Source organism: Haliotis cracherodii, unplaced genomic scaffold (assembly GCF_022045235.1).
Source record: "Haliotis cracherodii isolate W230 unplaced genomic scaffold, xgHalCrac1.p SCAF_19, whole genome shotgun sequence".
Taxonomy (NCBI): domain Eukaryota; kingdom Metazoa; phylum Mollusca; class Gastropoda; order Lepetellida; family Haliotidae; genus Haliotis; species Haliotis cracherodii.
In genome coordinates, this window is record NW_027266274.1 from 17965946 (window position 1) to 17984121 (window position 18176).

Here is an 18176-nt window from a genome sequence, read left to right on the forward strand (position 1 = left end):
TGACGGATGTACACAAACACACGTGATACAAATATAGTATTTCCCTACGACTGTTTACAATCACAATTTCAAAACAGCGAACCTCTCGCAAACTATGTACACAGTTAACTAGATTGTGAATATTCTGCATCCTCTTTGAAACAAGCTTTAGTAATTAGTTTTAAAAACGTTACATGCTATTTATAATTTAGGTTGCTACTCGTAGGACAATAAATGCCCCCGCGAAGATCCGGGTAAGATTAGGTCCCCAGCAACCCTTGCTTGCCGTAAGAGGCGACAACATGGGATCGGGTGGTCAGGTTCGCTGACTTGGTTGTTGCATGTCATCGTATCCCAGTTGCGAAGACCGATGCTCATGATGTCAGTCAGTGGATTGTTTTGTCCAGATTTGATGAATTACAGAAAAAACTCGAATATGGCCAAGTGAGGCGTTAAACAACAAACAAAAAGCATCACACCCTGGTCCGTCTCGAGAACAGCTAGCGTCTCCAAATACATGCATAGTGAATCGTGAGATAGAGAATCTCACCAGAGTGTCTGTTGATATCAAATATATCAGCACGAGTTGATAAAAGTGGGAAAACTCCGTGTTGATATATTTGATATCTAAAGACACGAGGGTGAGATTTTATCATCCAACATCATTCTTCCAACTTTTTCAGTTTGTAGACAGTAATAAGCAGTGTCTAAGTGTAAAAAGTACTACTAACAGCTTCAGTAGCAGAGCCATTAGTGATGTCATTTGATTGTGACGGCATGGTAACCAATGACGTCACAATGGTCTGCAAAGCATTGTGATGCAATTTCATTGCAGCGATATCTACAGTGTAGATATCGCTTGATCTCACCCAAGCGAATATATCCTGTGGGAGCCAGTTTTGGGTGATAAATATATTTATTACTTGCCCGTGAAGAGATCACCCGTTTAATAAACATACAGCTTTATTACACATTGTGTAATACCAAAACGCGTGCTTATGTACTCTCGGAACACGTTTCACGAACAAATATTGAAAGCTCTCAACATCCCCTGGCGTATTCAACGACATTGTATGTGGAGATGATAGATCACTGGGAGGAGCTTATGCACACTCGATGACCCCAGCAACCTTGTTGCTAGGCTGACGTCACATGGCATTGTTTCGCCGATGGATCGTGCAACAAAATTCCACAAATTACGTCATCGGGTATTGTGACGTCAATGTAAACTTTGAGGTGCAAGGCCCCGTTCCACAAGGCGATCGTGCTGTAGCGCAACGACAGTCGTTGGTCTAAGTTAAATTATGTGAGTTGTGATAGCCTTAGCGCTACGATACGTTTGTGGGACGAACGCCTGAATCCTAAAGGTGGACCATTGTATGATATTAAATTCATACGTTTCAACTTTTGACGTGTTTGAAGTATTATTCTGTTAAACTCAATTGGATTATGCCATTAGGATCGTGTAGGTGTCAGCCTATTTACACTCAACAGTATAATTCTAAAAACATTATAAATGACAAGTAATAAATAAAATACTAAACTCGCTCTCGTGTAAAACCAATTTTATGAAACTCGTGAATAGTTGTGGTATCTGACTCGCTTTCGCTCGTCAGATACCAGAACTATTCACTCGTTTCATAAAATTGGTATTACACGGGAGCTCGTTTAGTATTCTATATATATATGACGACGTTAATTTTGAGAGGGGAGTGTTTAGTGAGTTGTTCTCAATAGATGTTGCTGGGCAACGCAGAAAAAGGCGATGGCCGAACAATCGCGTCCCAAAGTGTGACAAATATGACAATCGGTATTGGGAGAAAAGGTGCAGGTAATCGACGCGAGGATTGTGAGAATATGCGGGAAATACCAGTCTGTGCATGAAATGGACTTGTCTGACATTGCCGAGGTCGGATTCTATTGAGAGAGTTATCATTATTTAAATGCAGGTTCAACAGGCTGTACATAATGTTGATATCTCATATAGTGAGTGAGTGTGTGAGTTGGGGTTTAACGCCGCTTTTAACAGTATTCCAGTTATATCGCGGCGTGTCAGCTTAATGTGGGAGGAAAGCCCGAAGTGATGCAGGTCTCTGATATCTCATATAAGAAATAAACGACTCGTGGTCGTTTTTTTATCGTAAAATATTTTTTGTTTGTTTGTTGTTTAACGCCGCACTTGGCAATAGTTCAGCTATATGACGGCGGTCTGTAATTAATCGAGTCTGGGCCAGACAATCCAGCGATTGACATCATGAGCATCGACCCACGCAATTGGGATCGATGACATGCATCAACCAAGTCAGCGAGCCTGACCACCCGATCCCATTAGTCGCCTTTTACCACAAGCATAGTCGCCTTTTACGACAAGCATGGGTTGCTGAAGACCTCTTCTATCCCAGATTTTCACGGGTCATGCTGGGAAGTTCATTAAGTGAGTCTATCCTGTTTCCCGTGTGGGCGGAACGAGGGGACTACCTCGACCTGCTCAGAGTCAGATATTCGGCCCCAAGCTTGCAGCAAGTATCAGTCAATATTCCAAAATGAGAATGATACATGTATAACTGAGGACCACTGGGGATTCTGAGGGGAAAAGGTTTCTACCGCTGAAATTAAGAAATGAGAACTTAAAATAAATATCCATTTTATACAAACTAACGATGATGTTTCCAAATGTGCCTTAAAACTTAGTTTGGAATCTTAGATAAAGCCAGGACATTGTCACTGTGTGATTAAAATAGCACACCTTACGATCTGAGTTAGCAGGTTTTTAATTACTTGAATAAACCTTTCTTGTGTGAGGCCTAGTCTCATCTTAACTGTCGCTCTTCCAGAAAATAATGTTGTTGTTTTTCTCCTGAAAACATACGATAGCAAACAAGTCGATCCAGACCCATTTTTTAAGGAGAGGCTTTCTGCACGACCACTGCATCGAGTTATGTACAGTGTGTTGAGATGATCAGCAACCCTGCAGAGTCGTTGGCTTGGATGAAGTCGGATGGCCTGAAAAGTGAAACAGAAGGTTTTCTGTTTGTTGCTCAGGACCAGTCACTTCCCACTCGAAACTGTCAATATGTGATTTTGCATCAAAATGTAAATATAAAAATGTAGATTATGTAATTAATTTAATGAGACAGTCCAACACATTGTCAGTGGATGCCCAGCTTTGGCACAAACATAGTATCTTAAGCGACATGGTAGTGTAGCTCGATCATTTTATTACCGCTTTCCCCATGCTTGTGGTTTTGACACAGAGGTCCATCCATGGTACGACCCGGAATATGTAGAGGGCGTCATGGAAAATGATAAATACAAAATTCTTTGGAATAGACCCCTTTACAGCCTCAGACGTATCCAGGCCAACACACCTTATCTTGTCCTTTTTATCCAGTGAAATCATTTATATCACTGAATGTTTTGTCCCTTTTGACACTAATGTGATTGACAAGATTCAGAAAAAAAACATGGCAAATGTGCGGACCTCACTTTCGAAATGTCACGCTTGCATCCCAAGTACCAAGTTGTCCGACTCCCTATTGTTCTCGGTGCCTTAGGTTTGGTACCTCCCAATCTGTTGACTGACATTGGGAGAGTAACCGGGTTTTCTACCAGGAATACAGCCCTTCTGACAATCTGGGTAATGCAGAAGGCTGCAGTGTTAGGGAGTCTTCACATTCTCCGAAAAGTTCTGGGTGGGTTTGACTATAGGCAGCGCTTCCTAGTTGGTTGGTTGGTTTGTTGTTTAACGCCACAGTCAGCAATATTCCTGTTATATGACGGCGGTCTGTAAGTAATCGAGGCTGGACCAGGCAATCCAGTGATTGACATCATGAGCATCGACCCACGCAATTGGGAAACGATGACATGCATCAACCAAGTCAGCGAGCCTGACCACCCGATCCTTTTACGACAAGCATAGTCACCTTTTACGGCAAGCATGGATTGCTGAAGACCTATTCTACCCCGGAATCTTCACGGGTCCAGCGATTCCTGGGAGAAGTCCCATTCGCTGTCTGGGCTGCGTGTAGAGGGGACAAGGGCCCTGAGCTGATGATGAGCCTAACCAACCTGACTGTGCCAGGATCACCCAAACCCTCTTTGCTGCATTTTTTTATTTTAATCTGTACATAATAATAAAGAAAGTTTTAAGTGTTAAAGAGGTCCTTATATATTTAGTTTTGGGGAAGGATTACATGATTTATGTGAAAGTGAACGTTTGCTGATTCTAAATTCAAATCTGTTGTTCAGTACAAGGAGAGACAACTCTTGTAAATATAAAAAAGAGGGACTTTTAAGTTTCATTTACTGATGATATATAGTCTTCTCGATAATAGTAGATGAATCACACGTACAATGTGCCGCAAGCCGATATCACATGTCGCGTTTGACGACTGTGTATTATATTTCATAATATCTATCTGATTTACCTTGTACGCCGTAGCTGTAGTGTATAAATCCCCGTTTTTCACACGAATCGCTGAAAATTAATAAAAACTTCACGCGAGAATGAATGTTTGCGGCAACCGTGTGCTATTTCGAGCATGTGCAGAGTGATCTCCTCTTGGCGCCACCGGTCATCGTCGTCACACGCTGTTGAGGAATTTGGTGGCGAAGAAAAAGAAATTGTAGATTTATCCCAGTCTTACATAGCATCGTATTCCAAACATGGATGTTGGGAAGTTGGTGGAGGTGCTTAGAGCAACCCTCGATCCCGAGCGCCGAGAGAATGCCGAGCAACAGTTGACGGAGGTGAGAGGCCCGACCACGTTTTCTGTCATGGCAGATCTCCATGTCGCTGTTTTTCGTCATGATAAATTGTTTTTTTTGTCGTATTGGTAGCTGTTTGATCATGATCTGTTTTAAATGTTAGGATTCGTGACTTAATGTACTTATATTTAATTGGGATGATCGTATTGTCCTCGAACGATTGGCCCCCTCTCCTGGAACAACTTATCCAATGCATGACGCATGCTAAGTACTGGCAGCACGTGTGCTTCAGGCAACAACCAGCCACCTTCTCCCTGATCGGAGACTGCTGCAATGAAATATTGTTTGTAGTCTTCATGAACATATAACCTCTTAATTATTTACAGTTGTTGAAACATGACCTCACACTGTTACTAAACACATTTCTAGTTCTTATAACTTATGACCAAGTAGGCCTAAGAGTAATGAGGCTATTTTTGTCACACAGGCCCTAGCTTATTTCAAGGTAAATGTGTTACTAACACTGTTCTACAGCTGATAGGTCCATCATGGAATTCACTTCTTATAATTGTGAGAACCTGATCTGTTAGAGCGACAGTTTGTCACACTGATAGATGTTAGTTTTGGGATTCACTTATCAAATGAAGGATAATGTCATTATTAAACCACTCTCCTACTGTGAAATTATCTGCCCCATGTTGAAGGTGGTTTGTCAGGCAAGTAGGTGTTCCCCATTGCTGCCATTTGTCCTGAGTGTTAATGAACTAAAGCATTTATGGATGACATGAGCTTTTTGACTGACAAACATGCTTGTCATCATGGTCATAGTGCATCAATAACATATGGGTATGCAAGCTGAAACAAAAACTGTACCTTTTCACTGGTACAAACAGGCGTATTCAAACACCGCATTCAACGTAAAAAGCGTCCAGGGCGTTCTCAAAATTAGAAATAGGGGGCTCTTATTAGAATATTATTTTGGTGAAAAACAACGGTTGAAAGGTCTTTAATTTTGTGGTTTGTGTTGACAGCCTGAAATGTTTATATACGACAGATATATTTTTTCCAGAATTTAATGTCCAATAATAAAGGGTGCATATAACACACATATTACAATGATCAATGTGATACATTGATCAATCGAAAGGGAGTGAAAGAATCGCTTATTAGAGTGGGTCGCTTATTACGTCGAATACGGTAACATAAATTTCTTTGGTGTTAGAGGCAGTGTTTTGATAGGGAAATGTTACTGTTTTGCCAAATTAATACTGTTGCAGATTGATTGTATTGAGTTTGAAATTAACTGTGATGAACCATAGTGAGATTGTTAACATGCCAAGGACCAACATTCCAACATCGAAACATCATCCTATCACGTCCATGTTACTGCACATCACATCCTTTGCACTCTAACACCACCCGTGAAGATCTGGGGTAGAACAGGTCTTCAGCAACCCAAGCTTGCTGTAATATGCTCTTATGCTTGTCGCAAGGGGCGACTGATGGGATCTGGTGGTCAGGCTCGCTGTCTTGGTTGATGCATTTCATCGATTCCAATTGCGTGGATCGATGCTCATGGTGTCAATCACTGGATTGTCTGGCCCAGACTCGATCACTTACAGACCGTCGTCATATAGCTGGAATATTGCTGAGTGCGGCGTTAAACAACAAACAGAACAACACACTTTAGGCGTCAGGGTTCCCCCTAGGAGTTATTATTTTTGCAAAATATGAATTTGAGGGCCATTGATTCAATTGCAGCCAACAATTTATTAGCTTTGTTACAAAGACTGTTATTTCTGCTTGTAAATGTGTTTCATATTTTTGTGTTTCAATGATTTGTGTCGCTTATGCGAGTAATTTGTGGGTGAGATGGTTCCAGAACTGGTCTATGTTGATGTACTAATGAGGGTGATTGGATATGAATGCACTGTGACTATAACATGTAAGATGAGATAAGTGTGTTTGAGTCTTCTCGTGTGGACCTGTCATGTGGTTTAATCTTCAATTAATTACTGTTTACAATTGCGTGGATTGATGCTCAAGACATCAATCACTGGATTGTCTGGTCCAGACTGTCGTCATATAGCTGGATATTGCTGAGTGTGGCATTAAACAACAAACAAACAAACACTGATCAGACCAAAGAAACCACAACCACTTTACTGCTATTGACGCCTTGATTGAACCTTAATTGTCAGACACTGGATACATTATAAATGTCATACTTTGAGTTAGTGCTGGAGCAATGGCTGGAATATTCGGTCAATCAACCTGGAATGTCAAACCGATCATCAATCTGCTGACGTGTGATCAATATAGAATGTCAAGACAACAGGGATTGACTTTGGCCGCGATTCCGCGATCTTCATGCATAATTGTCATTAGGGCTGCAACGATACAGGAAGGTCACGATACGATACGCATCTCGATATTCTGGTCACGATACGATACGTATCTCGATACGCAATGATAAATAAAACAAGACTTAAAGCATGTCAAGATTGAACTTTCTCTAACTTTCCTTAAAAACAATTCAAAGTTCAAACACCAGAAAATAATTAATGTACTCCACCGGTGATACAACTTCAAAGAATTTTATCAGGAATAATATATTTCAATATCGTGTTACCTTAGTTGCAGCTTTTACTATATATATATATATATATATATATATATATATATATATATATTTCAAATTATAAGAACCACAAGTGTAGCATTTTGGCACTGGTGATTGCTGTTGCAGGATATTTTTACGTATGGAACAATTTGATCAGTCACCCTAGGGACTTCCCGTGCTACATGTATTTCGATTGCGAAAACGTTATGTTGACATATATTCGCCAAATTGCCATACACATGACTTTTAAGGAGTCAAAGTATGGCATTTTTAATATATGTATCCATTCTCTAGAAACTAAAGTTCGTTTCAATACGTCAAAAGCGGTAATCTGACCGTGGTTGCAGTATCTCTTCACACACGATTTCACATAACTTAATGAAAAAAATATTAAATGAAATTTTGAATAAAATTAATAAATATATATTACAAACACAAGTCCAGATATATAATGAACACGTTTTAATAACAAGATAGTATAGTAATGGTATTTAATTGCGTACTTCAGTTCGGATTTGCTGATAGGTATTTCCGGTGTTATGTGCTTGCGGGGATCAGCTGATAATGTTTTTTGAGATGGGGAAAAACATGTCGGTGTAAAACCTGAGCTTATTAAAAATGTAAGTACGTTTTGGGGAGCCATGCGTTACCGCGCGCTATAACCAAGTTAGCGGTTTATTGAAAGGCACAATAGCGAGGAAACGCTTTACTTGAGATTTGCGTTCCGTATCGTGGCGTATCGATAAATGGGCCCACGTGTATCATATATCGTATCGTGGGTCAAGTATCGCGATGCATCGGAATATCGGTGTATCGTTTCACCCTTAATTGTCATAGATATCGCATCAATATTCATTCAGCACAATTATATCTTTCAATAGTTTTATTTGTATTGACACTCTCATTTTCACCTACAAACAGTGAAAATATCGTATTGCTTAAATAAAATTGTCTACATTACCTGAAAATGTCAATAAAAACTTACACCATAGTTTATCATGGTTTATTCAATCGTCAAAAGTTGTCTATCGAAACAGCGATTTGCATACTCGCAACAGTGCATGCTATCTCTTATTGTTCATAACCGATTCTGACATCACTGCACGTAGCTTTGCATCAGTTGACAGTGGTGGAGTGTGCAGCATTTTTTATCTCTGACTGGCAAAACAAGTGTTTGCTTTTACAAAATACACACTTTGGTAGCGCACAAAAATCTTATTCCATGATCTACAACAAGTCATAAAGCACATTTTTTGTCACAAATCCTAGCAGAAATCAAAGATGTAGATGTATGTATGTTTGTGCAGAAATCAAGAGAGAAAAAGGCAATCACAGGTAAAGTTTCAAAACATAAGCGAATTTCGATTTTGGTTTGACAACTAAACAAAAATTAAATTAATATTTGTACAACTCTTTCTCCATGAGAATATGCAAATTTCCAATCACAAACGGTCATATTTTAGCTGAGATTTGCCTAGCCTTTAGCATGTTTAGAAAGACAGCAATGGTGGATAGGTTTTCATGAACGTACCCTAGTGCAAGAATGGCCACAGTGCATGAATTACTAATTTGGAACTAATTCTAGCGACCAAACAGCAAGTTGGAGATTTTTTAGAATATGCTACAATATGTTTGCTTCCAGATTTGTCAATTGAAAATTGAAAACAGTGACTTCATCATTTAAGTGTAAGTCACAAACATTGTGAATGTCAACAGTCTTTTCAACTTCCGGTTACTCGTAAACAGTTTCTGGCTGCTGCACATAGCAAACACACTGCCTTCTGTGGGAAACAATGACTTAAATTCTTGCTAATTTACAAAAGGGTGAACCTGGAGCAATAGTCATTGTATAATGAACTGTCACTTCTAATTTATTGATAAGATTGCATTTCATATGGTCAGAGACCCGGTCTCTGATATGGTACACAGTGCAGACGGAAATGAACAGTGAAATTGATGAAAGCACTGGAATGTAAATGATACATTTTTGGCCAATAAACAGCAGTGATCCTGCTGGCTTTTGAAACTCTAAAAATTACCAGTCCTCCCCAATTTTGGCCAGTCCCAACTTTCAACAAATAAACAAACATATGAAAATTATTTAGTTTTAATTCTTTCAACATCATGTTCAGTGCAAAGATGTCATCTCTCAAGTAACTCAGTTAGATCTGTACATCATTCACACAAACTTCAGTCACAATTTCTCTTGGTTTTTTAAAAATATTTCGAGACATGGATATTTAAGCTAGAAATAGACAAGGTTAAACCCTGATGGTAACAGACAAGCTCACTTTGTTCGAAAAATGTACTTAAATGAATATCACCGAAGTTTTGTTGAACAACAAAGATTTATAAGGTACGTTATTTGCCAGTCCACAGGGACTGGCAGTCACATGAATTACCGGTCCAAGCCTAATTTTACTGGTAAAAAAATGGTAATTAACGGTATAAGGGAATGCTGAAACTGTAACACCATTTACAACAGTTGCTATTTCATGTCATCACTTCGAATATAATAAATTATGAACTTAAAAAACATTGTTGAAGACCTAGAGAATGATAACTGTGGATAGCTGTCTCCTGCTTGCCAGTGTGATGAACGGATGATGGTGGTTAACATGTCTCCTAAACCATCTATAATTGTAATCGTGAATAATTTCTTCTAAAGTCGGCAATGAACAGAAATACATAAATATTAATGTAATTTCTCCTAATATAGTCAATGAACAGAAATATAAAGACTGATGCCTTTTTGTTGTTGATACTAATGCTGATATTTATAAATATTTGCAGTGGAATAATTAATGTTCGAATATAGGATATCCGATGATATATCTATATAATCTAGTAACATTACTTGCAACATAATTTGAGTCATATGTAAATACCTAAAATCAAATTTCCAGTGTGAAGACGATATATCGCTGAAAATTAGCAAAATCTTAACACACACCAAAAAATCTCATTGCTTTTGGAGCAGGGGAGATTTTCTCTCATCGGTAAAACTTTCCTGGATAATCCTTGAGACAAGCAGTTTACCATGGTTTACAAGGCACAACTTGAATGGTCCACGTGAAGTTAAAGTTAATTAGTAACTACTATTTCTGTCAGAGGTCACAACACCTGGTTTGGTGCTACTGTTGACTTGCTACAGCGCAAACTGTCTCTTGATAGCCCTGTCAGAATTGTCACTGTTCTTGTCTGTCTATACGATCCTTTGTAAAGTAAAGTTATGTAGTACCGACCTTTCATAATCATATTACTTAAACATGACTGACATTGATTATCATTGGGTTTGAGTTAAAGAATCTGTATCATATCTTGTGTGTGTGTGTGTGTGTGTGTGTGTGTGTGTGTGTGTGTGTGTGTGCGCATGACTTTGTCTCAGTTGCTTTATGTTTAACAATCACTATCAAGTCTAGCTATAAATAGTTTCTATTTACTTTAGCATGTTTAGTTATAGAACTGTATAATTTGTAGTCTAGGCCGATACACAGTGACAGGTGCATCGGTGAACTGTACAAATATGCTTCCCTTTGATAAAAGTTTAAAAAAAAGGGCTAATATTGCATCATTTTTTAAAATGAAAATACCAACTATCATTGACTGTCTAAACATGCTAAATGAGGACTGAGGTCTTTGATGCATACTTCACTGATTGGCTGAAAGTTAAAGTTCCTTGATGTAGCAAATATGCAAATTTCAAGCGGTAAAGTAGTGATCAGCTGATGAAAGATATGCATAATTCTTGAAACAGGCATTGATAACTAGTGCAGTGACAGTGTTGACATCTAGTGCAGTGTTGACATCTGATGCAGTGACTGTTGACATCTGGTGCAGTGTTAACATCTAGTGCAGTGTTGACATCTAGTGCAGTGACTGTTGACTCTGGTGAGGTGTTGACATCTGGTGCAGTGACTGTTGACATCTAGTGGAGTGGCAGTGCTGACATCTGGTGCAGTGACAGTTGACATCTAGTGCAGTGACAGTGTTGACATCTAGTGCAGTGACAGTGTTGATATCTAGTGCAGTGACTGTTGACATCTAGTGCAGTGACTGTTGACATCTAGTGCAGTGTTGACATCTAGTGCAGTGTTGACATCTAGTGACAGTGTTGACATCTAGTGCAGTGACTGTTGACACATAGTGCAGTGTTGACATCTAGTGCAGTGACTGTTGACATCTAGTGACAGTGTTGACATCTATTGCAGTGTTGACATCTAGTGACAGTGTTGACATCTAGTGCAGTGCTGACATCTATTGCAGTGTTGACATCTAGTGCAGTGCTTACATCTAGTGCAGTGTTGACATCTAGTGACAGTGTTGACATCTAGTGCAGTGACTGTTGACATCTAGTGCAGTGTTGACATCTAGTGCAGTGTTAACATCTAGTGACAGTGCTGACATCTAGTGCAGTGTTGACATCTAGTGACAGTGTTGACATCTAGTGCAGTGTTAACATCTAGTGCAGTGTTAACATCTAGTGCAGTGTTGACATCTAGTGCAGTGACTGTTGACATCTAGTGCAGTGTTTACATCTGGTGCAGTGACAGTGCTGACATCTAGTGCAGTGACTGTTGACATCTAGTGCAGTGACTGTTGACATCTAGTGCAGTGTTGACATCTGGTGCAGTGACAGTGTTGACATCTAGTGCAGTTACTGTTGACATCTAGTGCAGTGAATGTTGACATCTAGTGCAGTGTTGACATCTAGTGCAGTGTTGACATCTAGTGCAGTGTTAACATCTAGTGCAGTGTTAACATCTAGTGCAGTGTTGACATCTAGTGCAGTGACTGTTGACATCTAGTGCAGTGTTGACATCTGGTGCAGTGTTGACATCTAGTACAGTGTTGTCATCTAGTGCAGTGTTGACATCTAGTACAGTGTTGACATCTAGTACAGTGTTGACATCTAGTACAGTGTTGACATCTAGTGCAGTGACTTTTGACTCTGGTGAAGTGTTGACATCTGGTGCAGTGACAGTGCTGACATCTAGTGCAGTGACTGTTGACATCTAGTGCAGTGACTGTTGGCATCTAGTGCAGTGACTGTTGGCATCTATTGCAGTGTTGACATCTGGTGCAGTGACAGTGCTGACATCTAGTGCAGTGTTAACATCTAATGCAGTGTTGACATCTAGTGCAGTGTTGACATCTAGTGACAGTGTTAACATCTAGTGCGGTGTTGACATCTAGTGCAGTGACTGTTGGCATCTAGTGCAGTGTTGACATCTAGTGACAGTGTTGACATCTAGTGCAGTGTTAACATCTAGTGCAGTGTTGACATCTAGTGCAGTGTTGACATCTAGTGCAGTGTTGACATCTAGTGACAGTGTTGACATCTAGTGCAGTGACTGTTGACATATAGTGCAGTGACTGTTGACATCTGGTGCAGTGACAGTGCTGACATCTAGTGCAGTGTTAACATCTAGTGCAGAGTTGACATCTGAGGCAGTGACTGTTGACACCTAGTGCAGTGTTGACATCTGGTGCAGTGACAGTGCTGACATCTAGTGCAGTGTTGACATCAAGTGCAGTGACTGTTGGCATCTAGTGCAGTGTTGACATCTAGTGCAGTGTTGATATCTAGTGCAGTGTTGACATCTGGTGCAGTGGCAGTGTTGACATCTAGTGCAGTGCTGACATCTAGTGCAGTGTTGTCATCTGGTGCAGTGGCAGTGTTGACATCTGGTGCAGTGGCAGTGTTGACATCTAGTGCAGTGTTGACATCTAGTGCAGTGACAGTTGGCATCTGGTGCAGTGACAGTGTTGACATCTAGTGCAGTGTTGACATCTAGTGCAGTGACAGTTGGCATCTGGTGCAGTGACAGTGTTGACATCTGGTGCAGTGACAGTGTTGACATCTGGTGCAGTGACAGTGCTGACATCTGGTGCAGTGACAGTGTTGACATCTGGTGCAGTGACAGTGTTGACATCTGGTGCAGTGACTGTTGACATCTAGTGACAGTGTTGACATCTGGTGCAGTGACTGTTGACATCTAGTGACAGTGTTCACATCTAGTGACAGTGTTGACATCTAGTGACAGTGTTGACATCTAGTGACAGTGTTGACATCTAGTGACAGTGTTGACCTCTAGTGTAGTGACAGTGTTGACCTCTAGTGTAGTGACAGTGTTGACATCTAGTGACAATGTTGACATCTTTTGTAGTGTTGACATCTTGTGTAGTGTTGACATCTTGTGTAGCGTTGACATCTGGTTTAGTGTTGACATCTAGTGGAATGACAGTGTTGACATCTAGTGTAGCGACAGTGTTGACATCTAGTGTAGTGTTGTCATCTAGTGGAGTGACAATGTTGACATCTATTGTAGTGTTGACATCTAGTGGAGTGACAGTGTTGACATCTATTGTAGTGTTGACATCTAGTGCAGTGACAGTGTTGACATAGACCTGTGAAGATCGGGGGCATAATGCTTGTCGTAAGAGGCGACTAATGGAATTGGGTGGTCAGACTCGCTGACTTGGTTTGATGCATTTCATCGTATCCCAATTGCGTGGATCGATGTTCATGATGTCAACCACTGGATTGTCTGGCCCAGACTTGATTATTTACAGACAGCCGCATATGGCTGGACTATTGCTGAGTGAGGGGTTATACAACAAACAAACAACTAGGATATCCAATTCCTCAGTTGCTATGTAGACTTGAGTCTCCAGTCAGCGTCAGCCCTTGTGTTCTTGGCCTCATTAATGTTGGAATGTTGCAGGTACACAAGATCATCGGGTTCGGGCCTGTGCTGCTGCAGGTAGTGATGATGGAGCAGATTGACATGCCAGTCAGACAAGCAGGTGAGTCCTCTGTTCATACATCACAGACTTATCTGGGATTCCAACCTGAGAAAAATTGGGGGGGGGGGATCTGTCCTTGTTGAAAATTTGTATGTCTTTAAGTTCCTCTTTTCTTAAATTTAGATTTGGTTGGTTTGTTGTTAAACACCGCATTCAGCAATATTCCATCTATGTTGGCGGGCTGCAAATAACCAAGTCTGGACCAGACAATCCCGTGATTGATATCATGAGCATCGACCCACACAATTGGGATTGATGACATGCTTAAATTTAGAGGTCTGTCAAAATTATATATTAACATCACATGCAACAGGGTAAAACTAAGCATTAAAACCTCTTTTGTCATTATTGGTGCTGATGGTCTCTCCATAGGTCTCTCCTTACAGATCTGACAAACACCCCATAGATCTCTCCTTGCAGATCTGACAAACACCTCATAGATCTCTCCTTACAGATCTGACAAACACCCCATAGATCTCTCCTTACAGATCTGACAAACACTCCATAGGTCTCTCCTTACAGGTTTGACAAACACCCCATAGGTCTCTCCTTACAGATCTGACAAACACCCCATAGGTCTCTCCTTACAGATCTGACAAACACCCCCATAGGTCTCTCCTTACAGATCTGACAAACACTCCATAGGTCTCTCCTTACAGATCTTACAAACACTCCATAGATCTCTCCTTACAGACCTGACAAACACTCCATAGGTCTCTCCATCCAGATCTGACAAACACTCCATAGGTCTCTCCATCCAGATCTGACAAACACTCCATAGGTCTCTCCATCCAGATCTGACAAACACTCCATAGGTCTCTCCATACAGACCTGACAAACACCTCATAGATCTCTCCATACAGATCTGACAAACACTCCATAGGTCTCTCCTTGCAGATCTGACAAACACCCCATAGGTGTCTCCTTACAGATCTGACAAACACCCCATAGGTCTCTCTTTACAGATCTGACAAACACTCCATAGGTCTCTCCTTGCAGATCTGACAAACACTCCATAGATCTCTCCTTACAGATCTGACAAACACCCCATAGGTCTCTCAATCCAGATCTGACAAACACTCCATAGGTCTCTCCTTACAGATCTGACAAACACTCCATAGATCTCTCCTTACAGATATGACAAACACCCCATAGGTCTCTCCATCCAGATCTGACAAACACTCCATAGATCTCTCCTTACAGATCTGACAAACACTCCATAGGTCTCTCCTTACAGATCTGACAAACACTCCATAGGTCTCTTTTTTGCAGATATGACAAACACCCCATAGGTCTCTCCTTACAGATCTGACAAACACCCCATAGATCTCTCCTTACAGATCTGACAAACACTCCATAGGTCTCTCCATCCAGATCTGACAAACACTCCATAGGTCTCTCCATCCAGATCTGACAAACACTCCATAGGTCTCTCCATCCAGATCTGACAAACACTCCATAGGTATCTCCATCCAGATCTGACAAGCACCCCATAGGTCTCTCCTTACAGATCTGACAAACACTCCATAGGTCTGTCCATCCAGATCTGACAAACACTCCATAGGTCTCTCCTTACAGATCTGACAAACACCCCATAGGTCTGTCCATCCAGATCTGACAAACACTCCATAGGTCTCTCCTTACAGATCTGACAAACACCCCATAGATCTCTCCTTACAGATCTGACAAACACTCCATAGATATCTCCATCCAGATCTGACAAACACTCCATAGATCTCTCCTTACAGATCTGACAAACGCTCCATAAATCTCTATCCAGATCTGACAAACACTCCATAGATCTCTCCATCCAGATCTGACAAACGCTCCATAAATCTCTATCCAGATCTGACAAACACTCCATAGATCTCTCCATCCAGATCTGACAAATACCCCATAGATCTTTCCTTACAGATCTGACAAACACTCCATAGATATCTCCATCCAGATCTGACAAACACCCCATAGATCTCTTCTTACAGATCTGACAAACACTCCATAGATCTCTCCTTACAGATCTGACAAACACTCCATAGATCTCTCCATCCAGATCTGACAAACACCCCATAGATCTTTCCTTACAGATCTGACAAACACCCCATAGGTCTCTCCATCCCGATCTGACAAACACCCCATAGATCTCCCCTTACAGATCTGACAAACACCCCATAGGTCTCTCTTTACAGATCTGACAAACACTCCATAGGTATCTCCTTGCAGATCTGACAAACACCCCATAGATCTCTCCTTACAGATCTGACAAACACCCCATAGGTCTCTCTTTACAGATCTGACAAACACTCCATAGGTCTCTCCTTACAGATCTGACAAACACTCCATAGGTCTGTCCATCCAGATCTGACAAACACTCTATAGGTCTCTCCTTACAGATCTGACAAACACTCCATAGGTCTGTCCATCCAGATCTGACAAACACTCCATAGGTCTCTCTTTACAGATCTGACAAACACCCCATAGATCTCTCCTTACAGATCTGACAAACACTCCATAGATATCTCCATCCAGATCTGACAAACACTCCATAGATCTCTCCTTACAGATCTGACAAACGCTCCATAAATCTCTATCCAGATCTGACAAACACTCCATAGATTTCTCCATCCAGATCTGACAAACACCCCATAGATCTTTCCTTACAGATCTGACAAACACTCCATAGATATCTCCATCCAGATCTGACAAACACCCCATAGATCTCTTCTTACAGATCTGACAAACACTCCATAGATCTCTCCTTACAGATCTGACAAACACTCCATAGATCTCTCCATCCAGATCTGACAAACACCCCATAGATCTTTCCTTACAGATCTGACAAACACCCCATAGGTCTCTCCATCCAGATCTGACAAACACTCCATAGATCTCTCCTTACAGATCTGACAAACACTCCATAGGTCTCTCCATCCCGATCTGACAAACACCCCATAGATCTCCCCTTACAGATCTGACAAACACCCCATAGGTCTCTCTTTACAGATCTGACAAACACTCCATAGGTATCTCCTTGCAGATCTGACAAACACCCCATAGATCTCTCCTTACAGATCTGACAAACACTCCATAGGTCTGTCCATCCAGATCTGACAAACACTCCATAGGTCTCTCTTTACAGATCTGACAAACACCCCATAGATCTCTCCTTACAGATCTGACAAACACCCCATAGGTCTCTCTTTACAGATCTGACAAACACTCCATAGGTCTCTCCTTGCAGATCTGACAAACACTCCATAGGTCTCTCCATCCCGATCTGACGAACACCCCATAGATCTCTCCTTACAGATCTGACAAACACCCCATAGGAGGTGCATTCCTGAACATTAAAGCCTAGTCTTTTCGGCACACACGTCATATTTGTATTTGGCGATTTACCTGGAAGTTTCACCTGTCTGCAGGTGTGATGTACCTGAAATTTGCACCTGTCCACAGGTGTTATATACCTGAATGTTGCATCTGTCTGCAAGTGTGATTAGCCTGAAACTTTGACCTGTCTGCAGTCGTGATTTACCTGAAACTTTCACCTGCTTTCAGGTGTTATTTACCTCAAGAACATCATCACCCAGTTCTGGATAGAGAGAGAGGCAGAGAACCCTGGTGATGCCGTCCCCTTCAACATCCACGAGCAGGACAGACAGGCGATTCGTGAGAACGTCATAGAGGCCATCATCCATGCCCCAGAACCTGTCAGGTGAGAAGGGTCTCTCGTGTCTTTACAATCTGTCAGGTGAGAAGGGTCTCTCGTGTCTTTACAATCTGTCAGGTGAGAAGGGGCTTGTGTCTTTACAATCTGTCAGGTGAGAAGGGTCTCTCGTGTCTCTACAATCTGTCAGGTGAGAAGGGTCTCTCGTGTCTTTACAATCTGTCAGGTGAAAAGGGTCTCTCGTGAGAAGGGTCTCTCGTGTCTTTACAATCTGTCAGGTGAGAAGGGTCTCTCATGTCTTTAAGATCTATCAATATCAGGTGGGGAGGGAAGTGGAGGGACGAATGCCTTTCGAACCTGTCAGGAGACAGGTCTCTCATGTCTTTACAATCT

The 18176-nt window shown here is 41.2% G+C and overlaps 1 protein-coding gene across 1 annotated transcript in view; it reads left to right on the forward strand.

Moving 5' to 3' along the window:
* Window positions 1-4540: 4540 nt before the first annotated feature.
* The window catches only part of LOC139466822 (importin-7-like), a 45139-nt gene continuing 31503 nt past the window's right edge, over window positions 4541-18176 (forward strand). Inside the window, exons 1-3 of the mRNA XM_071248520.1 lie at window positions 4541-4728; window positions 14038-14119; window positions 17675-17831. Of these exons, the coding sequence (XP_071104621.1) occupies window positions 4645-4728; window positions 14038-14119; window positions 17675-17831 (323 nt within the window). The 5' untranslated portion in view covers window positions 4541-4644. The remainder of the gene's footprint in view (window positions 4729-14037; window positions 14120-17674; window positions 17832-18176) is intronic.